The sequence below is a fragment of the Cetorhinus maximus genome, chromosome 1 (genome assembly GCF_964194155.1).
Source record: "Cetorhinus maximus chromosome 1, sCetMax3.hap1.1, whole genome shotgun sequence".
Classification (NCBI taxonomy): domain Eukaryota; kingdom Metazoa; phylum Chordata; class Chondrichthyes; order Lamniformes; family Cetorhinidae; genus Cetorhinus; species Cetorhinus maximus.
In genome coordinates, this window is record NC_135879.1 from 199,061,965 (window position 1) to 199,080,939 (window position 18,975).

The 18,975-nt window shown below is 40.9% G+C and overlaps 1 protein-coding gene across 1 annotated transcript in view; it reads left to right on the forward strand.

Moving 5' to 3' along the window:
- cntfr (ciliary neurotrophic factor receptor) overlaps positions 1 to 18,975 on the forward strand; it is a 358,596-nt gene that overhangs the window by 281,810 nt on the left and 57,811 nt on the right. Inside the window, exon 6 of the mRNA XM_078551607.1 lies at positions 1,596 to 1,759. Within this exon, the coding sequence (XP_078407733.1) occupies positions 1,596 to 1,759 (164 nt within the window). The remainder of the gene's footprint in view (positions 1 to 1,595; positions 1,760 to 18,975) is intronic.

Consider the following 18,975-nt stretch of genomic DNA (forward strand, 5'->3'; position numbering starts at 1 on the left):
CCATCCATTTTCAATTATTTTTCTTTGTGCATGCACCCCCAGCATTCCTTAGAATAAAAATCTTCCCAAGCAATTTTTTACAACTGCTCTTCCAAAGTTCCAACTTCCTAGCCTTTGGAATTTCTATTTACCATAATAGCTCTGCAGCTGTTGACTTAGAGTCATAGAGGTCTATGGCACAGAAAAAGGCCCTTCGGCCCATCAAGTCTGCACCAGCCAAACAAGTACCTAACTATTCTAATCCCATTTTCCAGCACTAGGCCCATAGCCTTGTATGCCATGGCATCGCAAGTGCACATCCAAATACTTCTTAAATGTTATGAGGGTTTCTGCTTCTACCACCCTTTCAGGCAGTGTGTTCCAGATTCCCATCACCCTCTGGGTGAAAAAATTCTTCCTCACACCCTCTCTAAACCCCCTGCCCTTTACCTTAAATCTATGTCCCCTGGTTATTGATCCCTCCACCATGGGGAAAAGTTTCTTCCTGTCTAACTTTCTTCCTTCCTTGTTCAACCACTGCCTCACCTATACCCCTACCATTTTCATTCTCTTAAGTCCAAGGGACTCAGACGTGAGAAAATCTGAGCTGGTTTAATCATCAAGAGACCTGGCTGGACCAGTCAAGCTTTCTCGAGCTAATTTATCTTCTGCTTAAGCTGAACAGAATCATCCAGAATCATCCTACAGGTCAAAGATAACCCAAACTTCTTGATATACTTTATCTTCTCTTCTAATTATCAACCTTGGTGACATTCTAAACTTATCGGCATTAGTGCCACACTGAGATTTTGTCTATTTAAGGGACCTTTATTTTTGTGCTTGTTTCGCTTAGACAATGGGACAGCATTATCCATGAACTGCTTCTGCGTGTTTTTAATGCTGAAATCAGTTCCCCGAGCTTGAAAAGGAGACATAACCTTAAAATTAGAGCTAGGCAGTTCATGATGTCAGGATGCACATCTTCCTACAAAGAGTAGTGGATTTCTGAAACTCATAAAATAGAATGGAATGACCTTCAAAAAGCTGTTGAAGCTAGGTCTATTGAAAATCTCAGAACTGAGCTTGATAGATTTTCATTAGGCAAGGGTTTTAAGGGTTACAGGATAAAGAAGGGTAGATGGAGTTAAGATACAGATCAACTATGATCTAATTGAATGGCAAACAGGCTCGAGAGGTTCCAATAGTATCAGAATTATAAACCAACAAAAGAAAGCTGATTTTCAGCAATGTAAATCCAATGAGCTGGCACTCAAACATTGGTCCTCCATGTCCTGAGCTACGGAAGCACTAAATGTAAAAATGTCTAGAAAGTAATGGCTCCTCTACCAAGCCAGCAATCTCTTTTAAACACGTAGGAGAGGGGGAAAGTTTTGAGCTTATATGGAGCTAGAAGTGACAACAGAGAAGGAGGATCATGTCACCCATGATTACAACAAAATGGTAGAAGCTGAAGAGAATGAAAACTATTCTCTTGTGTCATCTTTAAATGTGATGTAAAAATGCATTTGAGGGGGCTGACCTTTAATCAAGCATCATGGAACCACATGCAAAAAGCAAATTCTTATTGGTCTGATTTTTTTTTTCTCTCCCTCTAGTGAAGCCAGACCCTCCAGAGATAATTGAAGTAAATACAATTCCTGACTCCCCTCGCAGACTGGAAGTTAAATGGAGGAATCCATTGACATGGCCGGAGCCAGATTCTATCCCTCTCAAGTACTTCCTGAGGTACAAGCCAGTCATTCTGGATGACTGGCAACATGTGAGTGTTTTTGTCTCTTAGTTCTGCTACAAATTGTAAACTGGAAATTATGTTTCTTTTACAGAATTGTCATTTCATGATTTTTTTTAGACAAAAAATAATGTTTTTAGTGCACCTAAGATGGGTTTTAAAGTAAACAAGGCAATTATTCATATAGGTCACTAATGATGGCTGATCTCTCCCTCCCGAGGCTATCTGTCAACAATTAACGTAAAGTGCAAGTGGGTCTACCTGTGGGGATCAAATGCTTTACACTTGCACTTCGGGGCTTTATCTGAACTCTGAGGCCATGCTCTGGGTGAAAATGGACACACTTGGGTTAGAATTGGCCATAGACATGAAGAAAAGAGAAAATTTGGCTGCATCCTTGGCACTGAAGGTGAAATTTACCTTACAGAGACACACACAGTGGAAGCTCCATAAAAATGTGTAATTCTTCAGAATTTCCTATTGCATAGAGTATTTCTCACTTGGCTTTCTTTCTCATTTAAAACAAAATAGTATTCTGTCAAGCAGTTTGATATAAGGTGTATGATATCTGGAATGTGATTTCTATGAAGACTGGGATACAATTTTAATATGTTACACATTGATTTTTAAGATAGATGATCAAAGCAATTGTCTTAACGGGATTATACTTAAGTCATGGAGGTATGGTTTTGTAAAGTGCACTAAATCCCCGCAGAAATTTCTCTCAAAGTCCCATTAAATCTGCTCAACAGCTACAATGTTGAATGACTCAACAGCAATATATAATTTTGGAATAAAAGCAAAAATACTTTTGATGCTGGAGTTCTGAAATAAAAACCAAAAGTGTTGGAAAAACTCGGCAGATCTGGCAGCATCTGTGGAGCAAGAAACATAGTTAATGTTTCAAATCCAGTATGACTCTTACAATTTTTGAACCCTATCTTCCTTAAATTATATACCCTGGAGACTATATTCCATCAATTGGGTTGTCTGCGGGAAGGAAAGGAATGTAGCTGGAATAAGAGACAAGATAATGGGGTCTCCAAAACTTAAAAATGATATAGATGATATCAATGGAAATATCCAGTAGCGTGATGATCCCGTCTTTGAAGCTGAGGTGGATTATCCCACTATTCGGGCGATAGAAAAGGCAAAGTGGGAAGCAAAGATCTAACGAAATGACAATAGAACTAACAGTTATGCAAAAATAGTGGTGCAATCATGAATAATAGTCTCCAATAAGTGTTGGTGGCCAAAGATGGAGCCTAAATGGATGTGCTGTAATGGTTAAAATATGAATATCAAGAACAAGCTAAACATACATCCCAGTTGGAGTGCTGAAGACTTGTGCCCCAGAAATAGCTACGCCCCTAGCCAAGCTGTCCCAATATAGCTATAACACTGACATCTTCCTGACAAAGTTGGCAATTGTCCAGGTATGTCCTGCGCATAAAAAAAGGTGGGACAATTCCAATCTGGCCAACTACCACCACATCAGTCTACTCTCAATTGTCAGTAAAATAATGGGGAAGGTATCTTCAACAATCCTATCAAATGACAATTATTCATCAATTACCTACTCAGTTGATGCCCAGTTTGGGTTTTGCCAGGACCACTCAGCTTCAAAGGGATAGATGGTGCTGCCAATGGCGATTTCAGGTGACAATTATCAATAGCCTGCTCACTGATGCTCAGTTTGGGTTTCACCTGGAGTAATGGGCTCCAGAGCCTTGTTCCAAATATGGACAAAAGAGCAGAATTGTAGAGGTGAAGTGAGAGTGACTGCCCTTGACATAAAGGCAGCATTTGACTGAATGTCAAGCCAAGGAACCCTAATGAAATTGAAATAAAAACAGAAAATGCTGAAATACTCAGCTGGTCTGGCAACACCTCCGGAGAGAGAACAAGGTGAACATCTCCGGTCGTGACTTTCATCAAAATTGAAATTGAATTCGATGTGAATCAGGGGGAAAATCTTCACAGGTTGTATTCATATCAAATACAAAGGAAGATCATTGTGATTGTTGAAGATCCAGGACATTACTGCAGGAGTCCCTCAGGGTGGTGTCTGAGGTCCAGCTGCTTTATCACTGACCTTCCCTCATCATGAGGTCAGAGCTGGGGACATTCACTGCTGATTGCAAACCGCTCAAGTCTGTGAGCTGCGAGTAACCTAGGTCTTGTATTTGCAAGCATATGCTGGGAGGACACAGCCTGGTTCTACACAGTGCCTCACTGATACAAAGGCTGCGTAACATTTATATCTTTTACTTATCACATTTCACTATACTGCCAAGTACAATCTCTAGTTACATACTTAATAAGCAGAATTATTCAGACTGTAGGTGTCTCTGTTATCTTACTGGGAGGCTGAGAAATGCCTTGGTCCTAATGCCTCCCAGTCTGTGCTCTTATCACCCTAACATTTGTTTACCCATCCTGTGAAGGTCATTAAAAGTTTTATGACTTGTGATTGCTAGTTGGATTCCCACAGTACCTACCCATCATGCCTGTGAGTTGGCTATATTTCCCATCATGCTTAGAAAGAGCTCTCATAACTACATTTGTATATTCTAAAGCTATTAATACATGTCCATCCTAATCAGTTACCCCACTTTACATAGTGTTCTATTATTTTGCAATTCCTAAGATAGTGAAGCAGTACATACCCACACCCAAGACATGGGCAACATCCAGGCTTGGGCTGATAAGTAACAAGTAATAACATTTCCACTGCACAAGTGCCAGGCAATGACCATCTCCAAAAGGATAAAGCCTAATCACCTCCCCTTGACATTCAATGGCAATATCATCAACGTCATGGGAGTCACAATTGACATGAAACTATTGGGCAAGTCACATAAATACTGTGCTTCCAAGACCAGGTCAAAGGTTGGGTATTCTGCAGCAAATGACTCACCTCCTGACTGCCCAGAAACTTTCTAACATCTACAAGGTACAAGTCATGGGTGTTAGGGAAGACTCCCCACTTCTAGTACAGCTGCAGCAACAACTCAAGGAGCTCACAACATTCAGGACATAGTAGCATATTTGGTTGGCATCCCATCCACCTCCTCAAACATTCATTCCTTCACCACTGTTGCAATGTGGTTGCAGTGTGCACTGGCTCAAGTACAAAAATTGACTTAAGGACAGAAAGCAGCAAGCCATGGTAAATGGTAATTTTTCAGACTGGAGGATGGTAGACAGTAATGTTTCCCAAGGTTCAGTGCTAGGATGATTGTTTTTTTTAATATTTATAAATGACTTGCATGGTGGAATGCAGTGTGAAAGATGATACAAAAGTTGGAGGTGTAGCAGACAGTGAGGATGGTACCAATTGACTGCAACAGGACACAGTTAGATGAAGTAACTGAATGTGTAGCAATTACATTTGTTGATTACACTAAAATAGGTAGGAAAGAAAGTTGTCAAGAGGAGGTAAAGAGTCTACAAGGAGATATAGATAAAGGGATATAAGTGAGCGGGCAAAAATTTGGCAGATGGAGCGTAATGTGAGAAAATGTGAACCTGTCCACTTTGGCGGGAAGAATAGAAAAGCAACATATTATTCAAATGGAGAGAGATTGCAGTACTCGGTGGTACAGAGGGATCTGGGTGGCCTGGTACGTGCATCACTAAGAGTGAGTATGCAGGTTCAGCAAGTGATTAGGAAGGCAAATGGAATGCTGATGTTTATTGCAAGGGGAATGGAATATAAAAGTAGGGAATTTTAACTGCAGCTGTACAGGGAATTGGTAAAACCATGTTTGGAGTATGTGCACAGTTTTGGTCTCCTTAGAAGAGAAGAGATACAATTGCATTAGAAGCAGTTGAGAAGGTTCACTCGACTCATTCCTGGGATAAGAGGCTTTATCTTATGAAGAAAGGTTGAGTAGGTTGGGCCTAATCCCATTGGAATTTGGAACAATGAAAGGTGATCTTATTGGAACATATATGATCCTGAGGGGACTTTGTAGGGTGGAAACTGGAAGGATATTTCCTTTTATGGGGGAGGCTAGAATTAAGGGTCACAATTTAAGAATAAGAGGTCTCTCTTTTAAGATGGAGATGAGGAGAACATTTTTCTCTCAGAGGGTTGTTGGTCTGTGGGACTCTCTTCCCCAGAAATCAGTGGAGGCTGGGTTATTGAGTTTATTCAAGGCTGAGTTAGGTAGATTTTTGATTGACACGCGAGTCAAGGTACACGGGGCATGCAGGAAAGTGGAGTTGAGACCACAATCAGATCAGTCATGATCTAATCGAATGGCGGAGCAGATTCAAAGGACTGAATGGCCTACTCCTGTTCCTAAGTTCTATGTTCCTATGTTCTTATGTCTTAATTTAGGCTAGCAGAATGGGCAGAGAAGTGATGTGTGGAATTTAATAGCGAAGTGTAAGGTGATGCATTTTGGCAGAACAGGTAGGGAGAGGCAATATAGACTTAATGGCACAGTTCTAAAGAGTCTGCAAAGAGATGTGGGTGTTCATGTGCATAGATATTTGAAGGCGTCAGTACATATTGGGAGAGTAATTAGCAAAGCATGTGGGATCTTGGGCTTCATAAACAGAGGTATTAAATACAAAAATAGGGAAGATATGCTGAACTTTAAAAAGCTTCTGGTCAAGACACAGCTAGATTATTATGTTCTGGTCACCATACTTTAGGAAGGATGTGAGGGCTGAGATACTACAGAGGAGATTTACTAGGATGGTTCCAGGGATGAGGGATTTTAGCTACAAGGTTAGGTTGAAGAAGCTGGACTTGTCGCGTTCATACGTTTACTGCTTTACCTCTGTGGCAGGGGTTGATGTGTCATCACAGTCTCAGGGTATAAATTTATAGGGGAGGGATTTGTTGATTAAATAGGGGAGTTGATGGTGAGACTGAGGCTGTTGGCCTAGTTCTATTCCTTCTTTGGTTCTGTGGTAGGCGTTGGTGTGAGCTTGGAACAAAGGAAATTAAGGGGTGATTTAATAGAGGTGGACAAATTTATGACAGATTTGAATAGATTAGACAACAAAAAGCTGTTCCTATTAACTGATGAAGGACTTGGGAGCACAGAGGGTGGTAGAAGTGGAGACAATCAATGATTTCAAAAGGATATTGGATGGGCACTTGAGGAAAATAAACTTGTAGGGCTATGGGGATAAAGTGGAAGAATGGGACAGACTCAATTGCTCTCCAGGGAATCAACATGGACTCAATGGGCCTAATGGCCTCCTTCTGTGTCGTAATGACACTATGGTTCTATCCACAAAATACACTGCAGCGACTTGCCAAGATTTGGCACCATCTTCTAAACCCGTGACTTCCACCACATAGAAAGACAAGAGCAGTAAGCACATGGGAATACCACGATCTCCAAGTTCTCTTCCAAGTCCCATGACACCTTAACTTGAAAATGCATTGCACCATCATCACTAGTTCAAAATCCTGGATCTTCCTAACTAACTCACCACATGGACCACAGTGGTTCAAGAAGGCAGCTCACCACTACCTTCTTAAGGGCAATTAGGGATGGGCAATAAATGCTGGCTTAGCCAACGATGTCCACTTCCTGAGAATTAATTTTAAAAAGTTCTCTAATGGCCTTGTGGATAAATGTAGTAAATATAGGTAGATAGTTCTGTATCACCCACTTTGGTATTGAACAGTGCAGACCAGCTTATCTGTGGTCTGTGGTGAGTTAATACATCTTAGTCGGGAAAGCAGTTGGAGAGCTATAATTTGCCTCAATCCCCTTAAACTAAAGAGGTAAGGAAGCAGAAAGTGTTTTAGCTTCTGGTCACTATCCAACAACCCCTATTAGAAAGTATACTCTAAAGCACTGGGTTGTATTCAGCTTTGGCACCCTGTACTATTGAATAGCTTTTCCAACATCACTGCCTTGACTCCCACAAAAGAATGGTCACTTGGGTAGGGTACTGGAGTGCTATCAGTCTACATGGAATCATATCTGAGCAAGAGTAAGCTCCTTCAGAAGATGAGTGGAGTTGGTTGGACAAAAACATGCAACTGTCTATGTATAATTGTTTTAGAACCAGAAGCAGCTTACAAAAGAGTGAAGCCTAAACTAGCCATAAAAACTTACATGGCAGGTCCATATTATAAGTGGGAACATGTCTCCATTAAGAAAGAAAACACAAATAATTAAAAATGAAGAAATATTGATTTTGCTTAACTAAGCCCTTAGAAAGGAAAAAATGAGCCTCATAGTTAGGTACAATTTATTAACCATCAAATACATTTAAATGTTTGGCATGTATAACAAATTGATCATGCACACAGGATGAATGAACTATATCTAGTCATCAGTTCTGTAATGAATTAACTGAAACACAAAACGCAATGGCAAGAACACCGCACCAGGCATGACTTTGACTTAATGTTTTTCATTAAAAGATTACTAGAAAAATGTCATCTGTTATCAAATTGATGCGTTTTCATATCCCTTGCTTTATCCATTTTTTTAAAGCCAGTACATCATAGAAGCTAAATGAATGATTTCCATGGAAACAGTTTTAGATTGAAGCCTCGACAATGTGCCCAAGAACAAAGGAGTAAAATAAAGGTTAAAGAACAAGAACAAAAAGGGAAATGTGACAGTTGAGCATTAAGGCAACATATTTCAGCCCGGGACTGGGTGACATCAGATACCTTGCCCAAGTTGCGAAGGGATTTGGGCTTTTCAGGACCATCTGGATGTCAGTCTGCGGTGATAACGATCATACATCTCTTGGTAGGAATAATGGCTACCTGCCAAAACTGTATTATTAATGCACACTTGGCAAAATGACATTAGCATGGTTTTTATCCCTTGTGTAGTGCTGCTTGATGTAGAAATCGTCTCCTAGAAGGAGGGGGAAGGGTAAGGAAAGACTTTCATGAGATAGCTGTCACAGGAGACAGCTGAATAACTGATTTTTGCAATGCTAATGGTTCCGCAATGCACTGGGTATTGATTGCCCATTAATCTGACTACTGATGGTTGGGCAAAGTGACTTTTGGCAGCAGCACAAAGCCTTTAAGAAACAGACCCAGGAAGAGAGAGAGAGGAAAAAAAATACATCTGAGGCATGTGACTTTGTAAGTCTGTGGCTACGGCCAGATTAAAGAAATGTGCAGTTCTTTGATATAACCTCCACATTGGCCTTTTCCATTTTTACAATGACCCTTAGACGATCGGAGCTATTGTAGTCCAGATGATATAGTTTAACTCCCAGGCTTTTGAGAATTGCAATTCTGAATTAAATTGCTAAATATTTACAAATGTTATTTACTCAAGAAACAAAACCTTTTTCTGTTAAAGAGCACACTTCAATTTATCAAATTGCTTCAGTCCTTAAAATATTCATAGGATTGCAGTTTAAAAAACTAAATAAAATAACGCAATTTTTATCCCATTGCAATGTGCATTTTTTGTAGAAAATCAGGTTAGGAAAATTTCCTGATCTTAGCCAAGATCATGACATGTGTGCTACATTGCTCCTGGGCCATGGTTTCCACCCCATGCACTGATCCCAGCTGTGAGTGTGTGTGTGTGTGTGTGTGTGTATGCTGGTTTAGGACAAAATCAAGCTTGGATGCAAAACCCATACAACCATTGTCCCAGTCAATGGATGTGACCCTTTGGACAAGATAGGGAAGGGAAATTAACAGCTCACGCAATCATATCTTAAAGCAAGTCAGCACTTTCATGAGAGGAGGCACAAAATTAGAAATGAAGGGCAATCAAATAAAAGTATTTCCTGGGTTTTGATCATTCTCACCTAGGGCACATTCATGTTCCACTGATATTCCGGGCAGAATGAGGGTGGAATCAAACATGCTAGTTTAGTAGAAGAAAACTCAAGATATCTCATAGAAATATTAATTTGGATGTATTCAGTCATCCTTTTGGCTAAATAAAAGTTTACAAAGTGTGGTGATGTTGACTAAATGCTGCCATGAATTGTTTGGAAAGTAATATCAACAACCATTTTAAATGGTCTAATTATTATGCAGTGAGTTTAAATGGTTGCAGGCCCTTCTCTATAGAAACAATGCGTAACTTGCAGTAATTTCTTCTTCTGCTTCCTAATTCTTTCTTCCCTTCTCCTGTAGCTGCTGGATTCACAGTAGAGCACAGTCCCATAGACACTAGCTGTCTCCAGTGCTTTAGTCTAGACTGTAAGGGGTTGATCTTGACTTTGTACAATAGTGCAAAATGGGTGAGCGTGAGTCAACAGCCCGTTTTACATCTCACACAATTGTAATTCCAAGTGTCAACAAGCAATATGACCTGCAGAGCAGAGCGAAATCACAGCTAAGCCCTATCCTGTTCTCGATCAATTCCCAGACTTACCTGCTTTCAACTCAGTTGGAGGGGGTAATGAATGTGCCTCAGGGGCATGAATGAATGAATCGGGGTAATGAATGTGCCTCATACAATTTTGCATGATTCTTTCACTCCTTAGTCGAGTGATACTGAAAAGCAAGTATAGCATGCCTATTGGCTCTTACCAGCTAACTCAACGCAGACTGGAACATTAAACCTGGGACCTTCCTTGTTTGAATGGCTCAGTTCCATACTGGCTATTTCACTTACCAACTGAGCCAAAAGGAGAACTTATAAATTGCCATAATTACCCCTTTCAGCACTGAATGTCTTTTTCGGCTTTGAAGACACAAACACACCTGTTACGTCATAAAACATCTGCCGGACTGATGTTCTGCACCATTTGAAGGGGGAAAGTTATGGTGTAGAATTAGAGAAATGTATTAAAACAAAGAACAGACTTAATTCGTTCTGTTCTCAAATAAGCAACATGTTTTTAAAAATATTGGTGCAGAAACACAATCACAGAACTGAAGTAGTCGAATCTTCCATCTATGTCTAAAATGGGAACATTCATCTATTCATGAAAATACTTCGGCAAACCTTGCAAAAGAAAAGAAAAAGCTGAAAAATGGAACGGGATCCCTCATATGAAAGCAATATGTTCCCACACATCAATTTTTCAAAAGAATCGTGAGCATAGTGCAAAACCACCAGAAGCTTTAACGCCGGATGTGATTCTGGTAATATTTTACTACAACGCAAATGACTGTGAGCTCAGTCATTCACATTATGAAACAATAGAGGAAACATTCTGAAATGCTTAAACATTTAAACAAAGAGAAAGGGTTTAGTGGGGATGGCTCCAAAAGTGTAGAAACGGGTTGCTAAGGAGAGAATAGTTGAAACAAAATGCTTTCGACAGTTCCTGGTATATGGACCCTGTTATATTGCCATCCCAGCCTACACCACATAACAGGATTCCACTGTATTTATAGCTAATTCAACGCAGATTGGAAAGTTAAACCTGGGATTTACGGATTTTTTTTTGTATTCCTTATTTCGTTTAGCTTAATGTATTTATTCTTTCTTTTGTAAAGGGTCTAATTCTTGCTGAGATACAATTCTATATGGGTGGCCACACTTCGGTGCATTACCCGAGTGCTCATTTTTCATTTGTGTGCCTGCTCATTGAATGTTGATAAGTTATTCAACTGTGGAAGGATCACAGTTAAGCTCAATCCTGTCTATCAGAAATCCGCGGGGAACTCAGCCCTCCAGGAACTCATTTAAAGTGGTCAGTCTTCATTTGTGAGCCTATAGGCTGTTGCTTATGGTAGGGATGAGTGGGGAGGAGGAATCACAGGCAAAGTGAGTTCTGTCCTCATCTGAAACGAACACATGTTCACTTTCCATTAGAGGTTACTAAATGGCATTGAGGCACAGAAACTCCTGCTGATCTTTGACCCATTCTAACCCAGGGACATTGAGGCTAATTTTCATATCTGCCCTCTTTCCTGCACTATCACCCCAGCTAACGTCAGCTATCTTAGCACACACTGGGGATAAAACCTGAGACCTTCTTGTCTGCATGGCTCAAATTGATTTTTTTTAAGACAGAAACATGATCTATATTGTCCTTTTTGGAGAAAATGGTGGAGAAATCATACTGCAAAGTTGGATTTGCTTGCTTGATGCTTCCCAAAATGTTTTTGTGATTAACTGAAATTTAAAGCTAAATGTCAGATTGATCTGGTGCTAATTTCCCTAAATATTGAAACTGTTTCTTTTAATGCAATACAGCAATATATATTTCAAAATAGTGAAAAAATTTCAAGATTTAAACATCAGACAAAAAAATGACAAACGGAAAATGCCTCTTAGCTTTCCCGTAATAAGCAGTGAAAGCCTGAGAAATTTTCCTTCACTGTTTCATGATATTTCTCTTCTTTTAATGCCTTCCATCTCTTTTATTGCCACTGGCATACCCCCAGCAAGATGGTGACTAGGGGATTTGCCCTTGGTCTTCTACGAACTGCAGCTATTTGCTTATTCACAAGCCCCAATGTTGAATCTCACTGGTATTTGCAAAGTGCAAGAAATGCCTAAGCTCTGCTGGGTATCTCATCCTGATAGTTTAGCTGAGAGTGAGAATTAAGCTTTCCTGCCTTACACACTAAGATTACTTTTTAGAATTTCGACACCTAATTGTTGGGATGTTGGCATGTTAAGGGGAAAAGCTTCAAACTCACTTCTGTATAATAATGCCTTTGCCTTGACAATGTCAAATTCTATGGTGGATCCCAAGATGCCTCCTGACATGAAATTATAAATGTTTAAGATAAGTACATTGTTAGCCGCTTACAAGAGACATACTTAAGTAGATTTGATTTGTTCAGTTTGTCAGATAGGTGCAAATGGTTTGCCAAGGCTTGGAATCTTGAAGAGAGTCATGAGTTACATGTGATAGACAACACAGAAACAAACCAGTCCACGTAGGCATTTATACTCCACTCGAGCCTTCACCCATCTTTCCTCATCAAACTCTATTAGCATAACCCTCTAATTTCCTTCTCCCTTATATGCTTATCTAGTTCCCTTTAAATGCATCTATACGATTCATCTCAACCACTCCCTGTGCTCAAGAGTTCCACATTCTCGCTACTCTTTGGCTAAAGAAGTTTCTTCTGAATTCCCTATTTGATTTGTCCCCTACAGGGGAGGTGGTAAAAGAGGAGGAGGCATTGCATTATTAGTTAAGGAGTCAGTTACTGCAGTAAGGAGAGATGAAATCTTAGAGGGAGCATCGAGTGAAGCTTTGTGGGTAGAGTTCAGGAATAAAAAATAGAGAGCCACATTGTTAGGTGTTTATTATAGACCCCCAGATAGTCAGCGGGAAATTGAAGAGCAAATACGTGCACAATTCACGGAGGTGTGTAAAAACAATAACAATAGGGTAATTATTTTAGGTGATTTCAACTTTCCCAACATTAATTGGGATAGACATAATGTTAAGGGCTTGGATGGAGTGGATTTCTTGAAGTGTGTACATGAGAACTTTTTAGGTCAATATGTAGAGGGTCCAACAAGGGACGGTGCAGTGCTGGACCTAATTCTGGGGAATGAAGCCGGACAGGTGACTGAGGTGGTGGTGGGGGAGCATTTTAGTGATAGCAACCACAACATGGTACAATTTGAGCTTGTTAAGGACAAAGAAATAGACAAGTTGCAAAAAAAATTTTTGGATTGTGGGAGAGCGGATTTTAGTAAAATAAGGCAGGATCTGGCCAAGGTAGAATGGGAACAGCTACTTGTGGGAAAATCTACAGAAGAGCAGTGGGGGGCGTTCAAAAAGGAAATGGGGAGGGTACAGGCTCAACATGTTCCCTTTAGGGTGATTGGAAGGAGTAACAAGCCCAGAGAACCATGGATGACCAGAGATATTCAGGATACAATGAAAAGGAAAAGAGAGGCTTTTAGCAGGTACAAGGGGAGCAAATACATGGAGGCATTAGTGGAGTACAGAAAGTGCAGAGTGGAGCTTAAGAAAGCATTTGGGAGAGCAAAGAGGGGATATGAGAAAGCTCTGGCTGGTAGAAGTAGGGAAAATCCCAAAATATTCTATAAGTATATCAATGGGAAGAGGATAACCAGGGAAAGAGTGGGGCCCATTAGGAACCAAGGGGGCAATCTATGGGTGGAGCCAGAGGACATCGTTAGAGTGTTGAACAAATACTTCACATCTGTCTTCACCTAAAAGAATGAGGATGAAGGTATTGAACTCGGGGAGAGAGACTGCGAGGTTCTTGAGCAAATTGACATAGGGAGTGACAAGGTATTGGAGGTGTTGGCAGACTTAAAAGTGGACAAATCTCCAGGTCCCGATGATTTGTGTCCCAGACTGCTGAGGGAGGTAAGGGAGGAGATCGCAGGGGCTCTGACCCAAACTTTTAATTCCTCTCTGGCCACGGGGGAGGTGCCAGAGGACTGGAGAACAGCTAATGTGGTTCCACTATTTAAGAAGGGTTGTAGAGATAAGCCAGGGAACTACAGACCAGTGAGTCTCACATCAGTGGTAGGGAAACTATTGGAGAAAATTCTGAAGGAGAGAATCTATCTCCACTTGGAGAGGCAATGTTTGATCAGGGATAGTCAGCATGGCTTTGTCAGAGGGAGGTCATGCCTAACAAATTTGATTGAATTTTTTGAGGAGGTGACCAGGTGTGTAGATGAGGGTAGTGCAGTTGACGTAGTTTATATGGATTTCAGCCAAGCCTTTGACAAGGTCCCACATGGGAGACTTATAAAGAAGTCAAATGCACATGGGATACAGTGTAATTTGATAAGTTGGATTCAAAATTGGTTTAGTTGTAGGAGACAGAGGGTGATGACAGATGGCTGCTTTAGTGACTGGAAGCCTGTGTCCAGTGGCGTACCACAGGGATCTGTGCTGGGTCCCCTATTATTCATCATTTATATAAACGACATAGATGACTATGTGGCGGTTAGGATTAGTAAGTTTGCGGATGACACAGAGATTGGCTGGGTGGTTAACAGTGAGGTTGAGTGTCTTGGTCTACAGGAAGATATAGACAGGATGGTCAAATGGACAGATAAGTGGCAGATGGAATTTAACCCTGGAAAGTGTGAGGTGATACACTTTGGAAGGAGTAATTTGACAAGGAAGTATTCAATGAACGGCATGACACTAGGAAGTTCCGAGGAACAAAGGGACCTTGGCGTGTGTGTCCATAGATCTCTGAAGGCGGAGGGGCATGTTCGTGGTGAAAAAGGCATTTGGGACACTTGCCTTTATCAATCGAGGCATAGATTACAAAAGTAGGGAGGTCATGTTGGAGTTGTATAGAACCTTGGTGAGGCCACAACTGGAGTACTGTGTACAGTTCTGGTCGCCACATTATAGGAAGGATGTGATTGCACTGGAGGGGGTGCAGAGGAGATTCACCAGGATGTTGTCTGGCATGAAACATTTAAGTTATGAAGAGAGGTTGGATAGACTTGGGTTGTTTTCGTTGGAGCAGCGAAGACTGAGGGGCAACCTGATTGAGGTGTACAAGATTATGAGGGGCATGGACAGGGTGGATAGGGAGCAGCTGTTCCCCTTAGTTGAAGGGTCAGTCACGAGGGGACACAAGTTCAAGGTGAGGGGCAGGAGGTTTAGGGGGGATGTGAGGAAAAACTTTTTTACCCAGAGGGTGGTGACGGTCTGGAATGCGCTGCCTGGGAGGGTGTTGGAGGCGGGTTACCTCAAATCCTTTAAAAAGTACCTGGATGAGCACTTGGCACATCATAACATTCAAGGCTATGAGCCAAGTGCTTGTAAATGGGATTAGGTAGGTAGGTCAGGTGTTTCTCACGTACCGGTGCAGACTCGATAGGCTGAAGGGCCTCTTCTGCACTCTGTGATTCTGTGATTTCTCAGTTGGGCTCGGCATCAACGATAAATATGCATGAAACACTGTTTGTCCATACTAATATACCTGTTTTGGCTAACCATTGTATCATAGCAAGAAAAGAACTTGCACATATACAGTGGCCTTCCCATCCTCAGGATTTCCGAAAGCATTTCACAGTCAATTACTTTTGAACTGCAGCCACAATTGTTATATGGGAAAAGCAGCAGCAGCCACTTTGCACATAGCTTGGTTTCACAAACAGCAATGAGAAAAATGATCAAATAAGATTTTAGTGGTGTTAGTTGAGGAATAAACATTTGCCAGGACACAGTAAGAACTTCCTTGCCATTCCTTGAATTGTGCAAGGAAAATTTTGATACACATAGCTTATCCGTTTTAATTAATTTTAGTCAAATCTTATCCATTACACAAGGGAATGAAATTTTAAAGTAGGGATGTTTTGCTACAGTTGTATAGGGTATTGGTGAGGCCATGTCTAGAGTACTGTGTACAGTTTTGGTCTCCTTATTTAAGAAAGGATATAGATGAGTTCAAGGCAGTTCAGAGAAGATTCACTCAATTGATACTTGGGATGGTTATCTTATGAAGAAAGGTTGGACAGGCTGAGGCTGTACCCATTGGAGTTTAGAAGATTGAGAGGTGATCTTATTGAAAAACATAAGATCCAGAGGGGACTTGACAGGGTGGATCCTGAAAGAATGATTCCCTTTGCGGGAGAGACTAGAACTAGGGGAACCAGTTTTCAAGAAAAGGGTCTCTCATTTAAGATGGAGATGAACCCTCTCTCAGTGGGTTGAGAGTATTTGGAACTCTTCCCCAGAGAGCAGTGGAGGCAGGATCATTCAATATTTTTAAGGCAGGGCTAGGTAAATTCTTGTCCAACAAGGTAGCCAAAGGATATCGGGATTGGCAGGAATAAGGAGTTGAGGCTACAATCAGATCAGCCATGATCTTATTAAATAGTGGAGCAGGCTCAAAGGGGATGAATAGCCTACTCCGGCTCCTAATTTGGATGTTCATATATGGAATTGGCATAACTACAATTGCTCTAATAAAGGTATGGAAGCTAGCAGAATAGAACACTTATGTGGAAAAGTAGCAGTCCTTTACACTATACTGCACTTTTAATGACATATTATCAGGTGTCAGCAATCCGCACCAATTTTATCCTTTGGCTGACATCTGCAAAACTAATTGTACGTTCATTTACATAATTGTTGTTGTTGGGACCTTGCTGTGTGCAAATTGGCTGTTGGGATTCCCAATGTTGGCCCTCTTTAAAGTTTGCTGCTCCATTTGATGTTTAGCAGACAGGTAGTCCTGAGTAGCAGCCTCAAGAATTAGGTACCTCATTTCAAGGCATTCCTGGTGATACTCCTGACACACTCTTCCACACACTGTACTGAACTAACTATGAGGTTACAGATTGTAATGGTGTACAAGTTAATGTTGCTAATCCCCCACAGCATCTCATGAATGTCCACTTTTGGACTACCAGATCATTGTTTACTCTGTCCCACTTAATGTTGCATTAGCGCCACACTAAAGTATTAAGGTATGTAGAACTCTGGGAGATGCAAATTTCTGGTACGGTTAATAAATCTCAATAATTTTATTTGTAAACTATCTTCTGCAGATACAGTTATCTTTAAATTTGGCTATAAACAATGTTTTGTCATCATTAACCACTTCCTATACACATTAGGATGAATATCCAGTGACTAATGTATTCAAATAATGTAAACAGCTGCATATATTGCTTTTTAAAAGTTCATACCAAACGTTTATCAATTTAATCAACTGCACTTTCAAAAAAAATGCTCACTTGGCTAAGACCTTGCTTTTCTGACTGAGGCAAAGGCCTCAATGTCAAACCACATCTCCCCAACACAAACCTTTCCACCCCAACCCCATGACAGGCAGGGAAAATTGTGGGGGTGTTAAACCATAAAAAGCACAAAATACAACCTTAACCCTTTATCTAGGCGAGTGCCACCATCGTTACAGCACCAAGTTTTGTAGCAGGTTTGAATGTCCAACCTTGGAGAGGTGAGACACCTCATTAGCATATTTAAATAAGGTTTTGACTATGCAATTAGAAGCCTGATTTAAATTTAACAAATACTGCATGGGTTTCCCAAGACTCAGGAAACGCAGTAATATAATGGAGGCTGGAGTTGCTGACTCCAAAAAGGCCTTTTACAGCACTTTTTGTGGACCTGGAGGAGGAAGAGTGCTTTCCCTCCTCAAGGAAGACTCCAAACAGCCAATCCTAACTTCTCCCTAGACAATCATGATAGCCAACCACTTCCTCCAGTATTGACGGCCTCTCTCCCCCCACTGTCTGTGATCACAGTCAACCACCCCTAACCCAAGTTCTGATCTGCAGCCTGCCAATCCCTGATTGCCAGAGTCCGACCCCTAAGGCTGCAGCCTTGAACCACTAACAGTGGTTTTCCTGTCTGGCAGTTGGCCAGCATGTGAATGTGGCCGGCTGCTTGGTGAGAAACGGAATTTTAAAATTTTAATGAGGTCCAGTTAGGTTAAATTTGACAGGATTCCTGTGTCTCTGTCCACTTTTGGCTTCCCCCCCACCTCCACCAGGACCAACATACTGGAGCCAATGATCTTGGTTTTGTTTGTGTTATACTTCAGCTGGTTACTAAGAAATTTCAGTAGAGTGGGGATTATTCACTCTATTTCCAACTTTCCTTTCCTCTTCTGCTGGATGCTTTCCCCCAACAACAACAACTTTTTTGGGAATAATAAAATGTCGCAAGGTAATTCACTAAACGTTATCAAACAAAACTTGACCAAGCGCATGGCCAAAGGGTAGGTTTTTAAGGAGCATCTTAGAGAATGAAAGAGAGGTGGACAGGTAGAGAGGTGTAGAGAGGCAATTCTAGAGTTTAGTACCTAGGCAACTGAAGGCACAGCCACCAATGATTTAGTGATTAAAGTCAAGGACGTTTAAGAGGGCATAATCTGGAGGGTTAAGGCTGGAGGAAATTACAGAGGCAGGGAGGGGAGAGGAATTTGCAAAGAAGGATAAGAATTTTAAAATCCAGCAAATTCCCTGAAAACTTGCATACTCTCCCAAATTTGTCTCTCCGACACTGGCCGCTATAACCTGGTGAGCCACAGGGTAATTGAAAATTGGTTTGTACCTGGAATTCACCGCTTAATAACTTATTAATACCAGACATGTTCCTGAAATATGTTATTCTGCTGAGGGACCAAATGGAGATTAAGCAGAAGAGAAAAATCCAAGACAAAGTCACTATAAGGAGCAATTCTTGCTCAACTTTTTCAACTTATCTGATGCTTTGTTGGACAATGTACCAGGTTCAGGGAAGCTTAAAGGAATATAGAGGCAAGAAAATAAATAAAGAATCACCAGTTCTGCACTATCACATTCAGTATTTGACATGTGAAGAACAGCATGTGATAGATGTGTTGAAAAGTATGAGCTTGAGCAGAACCAGGC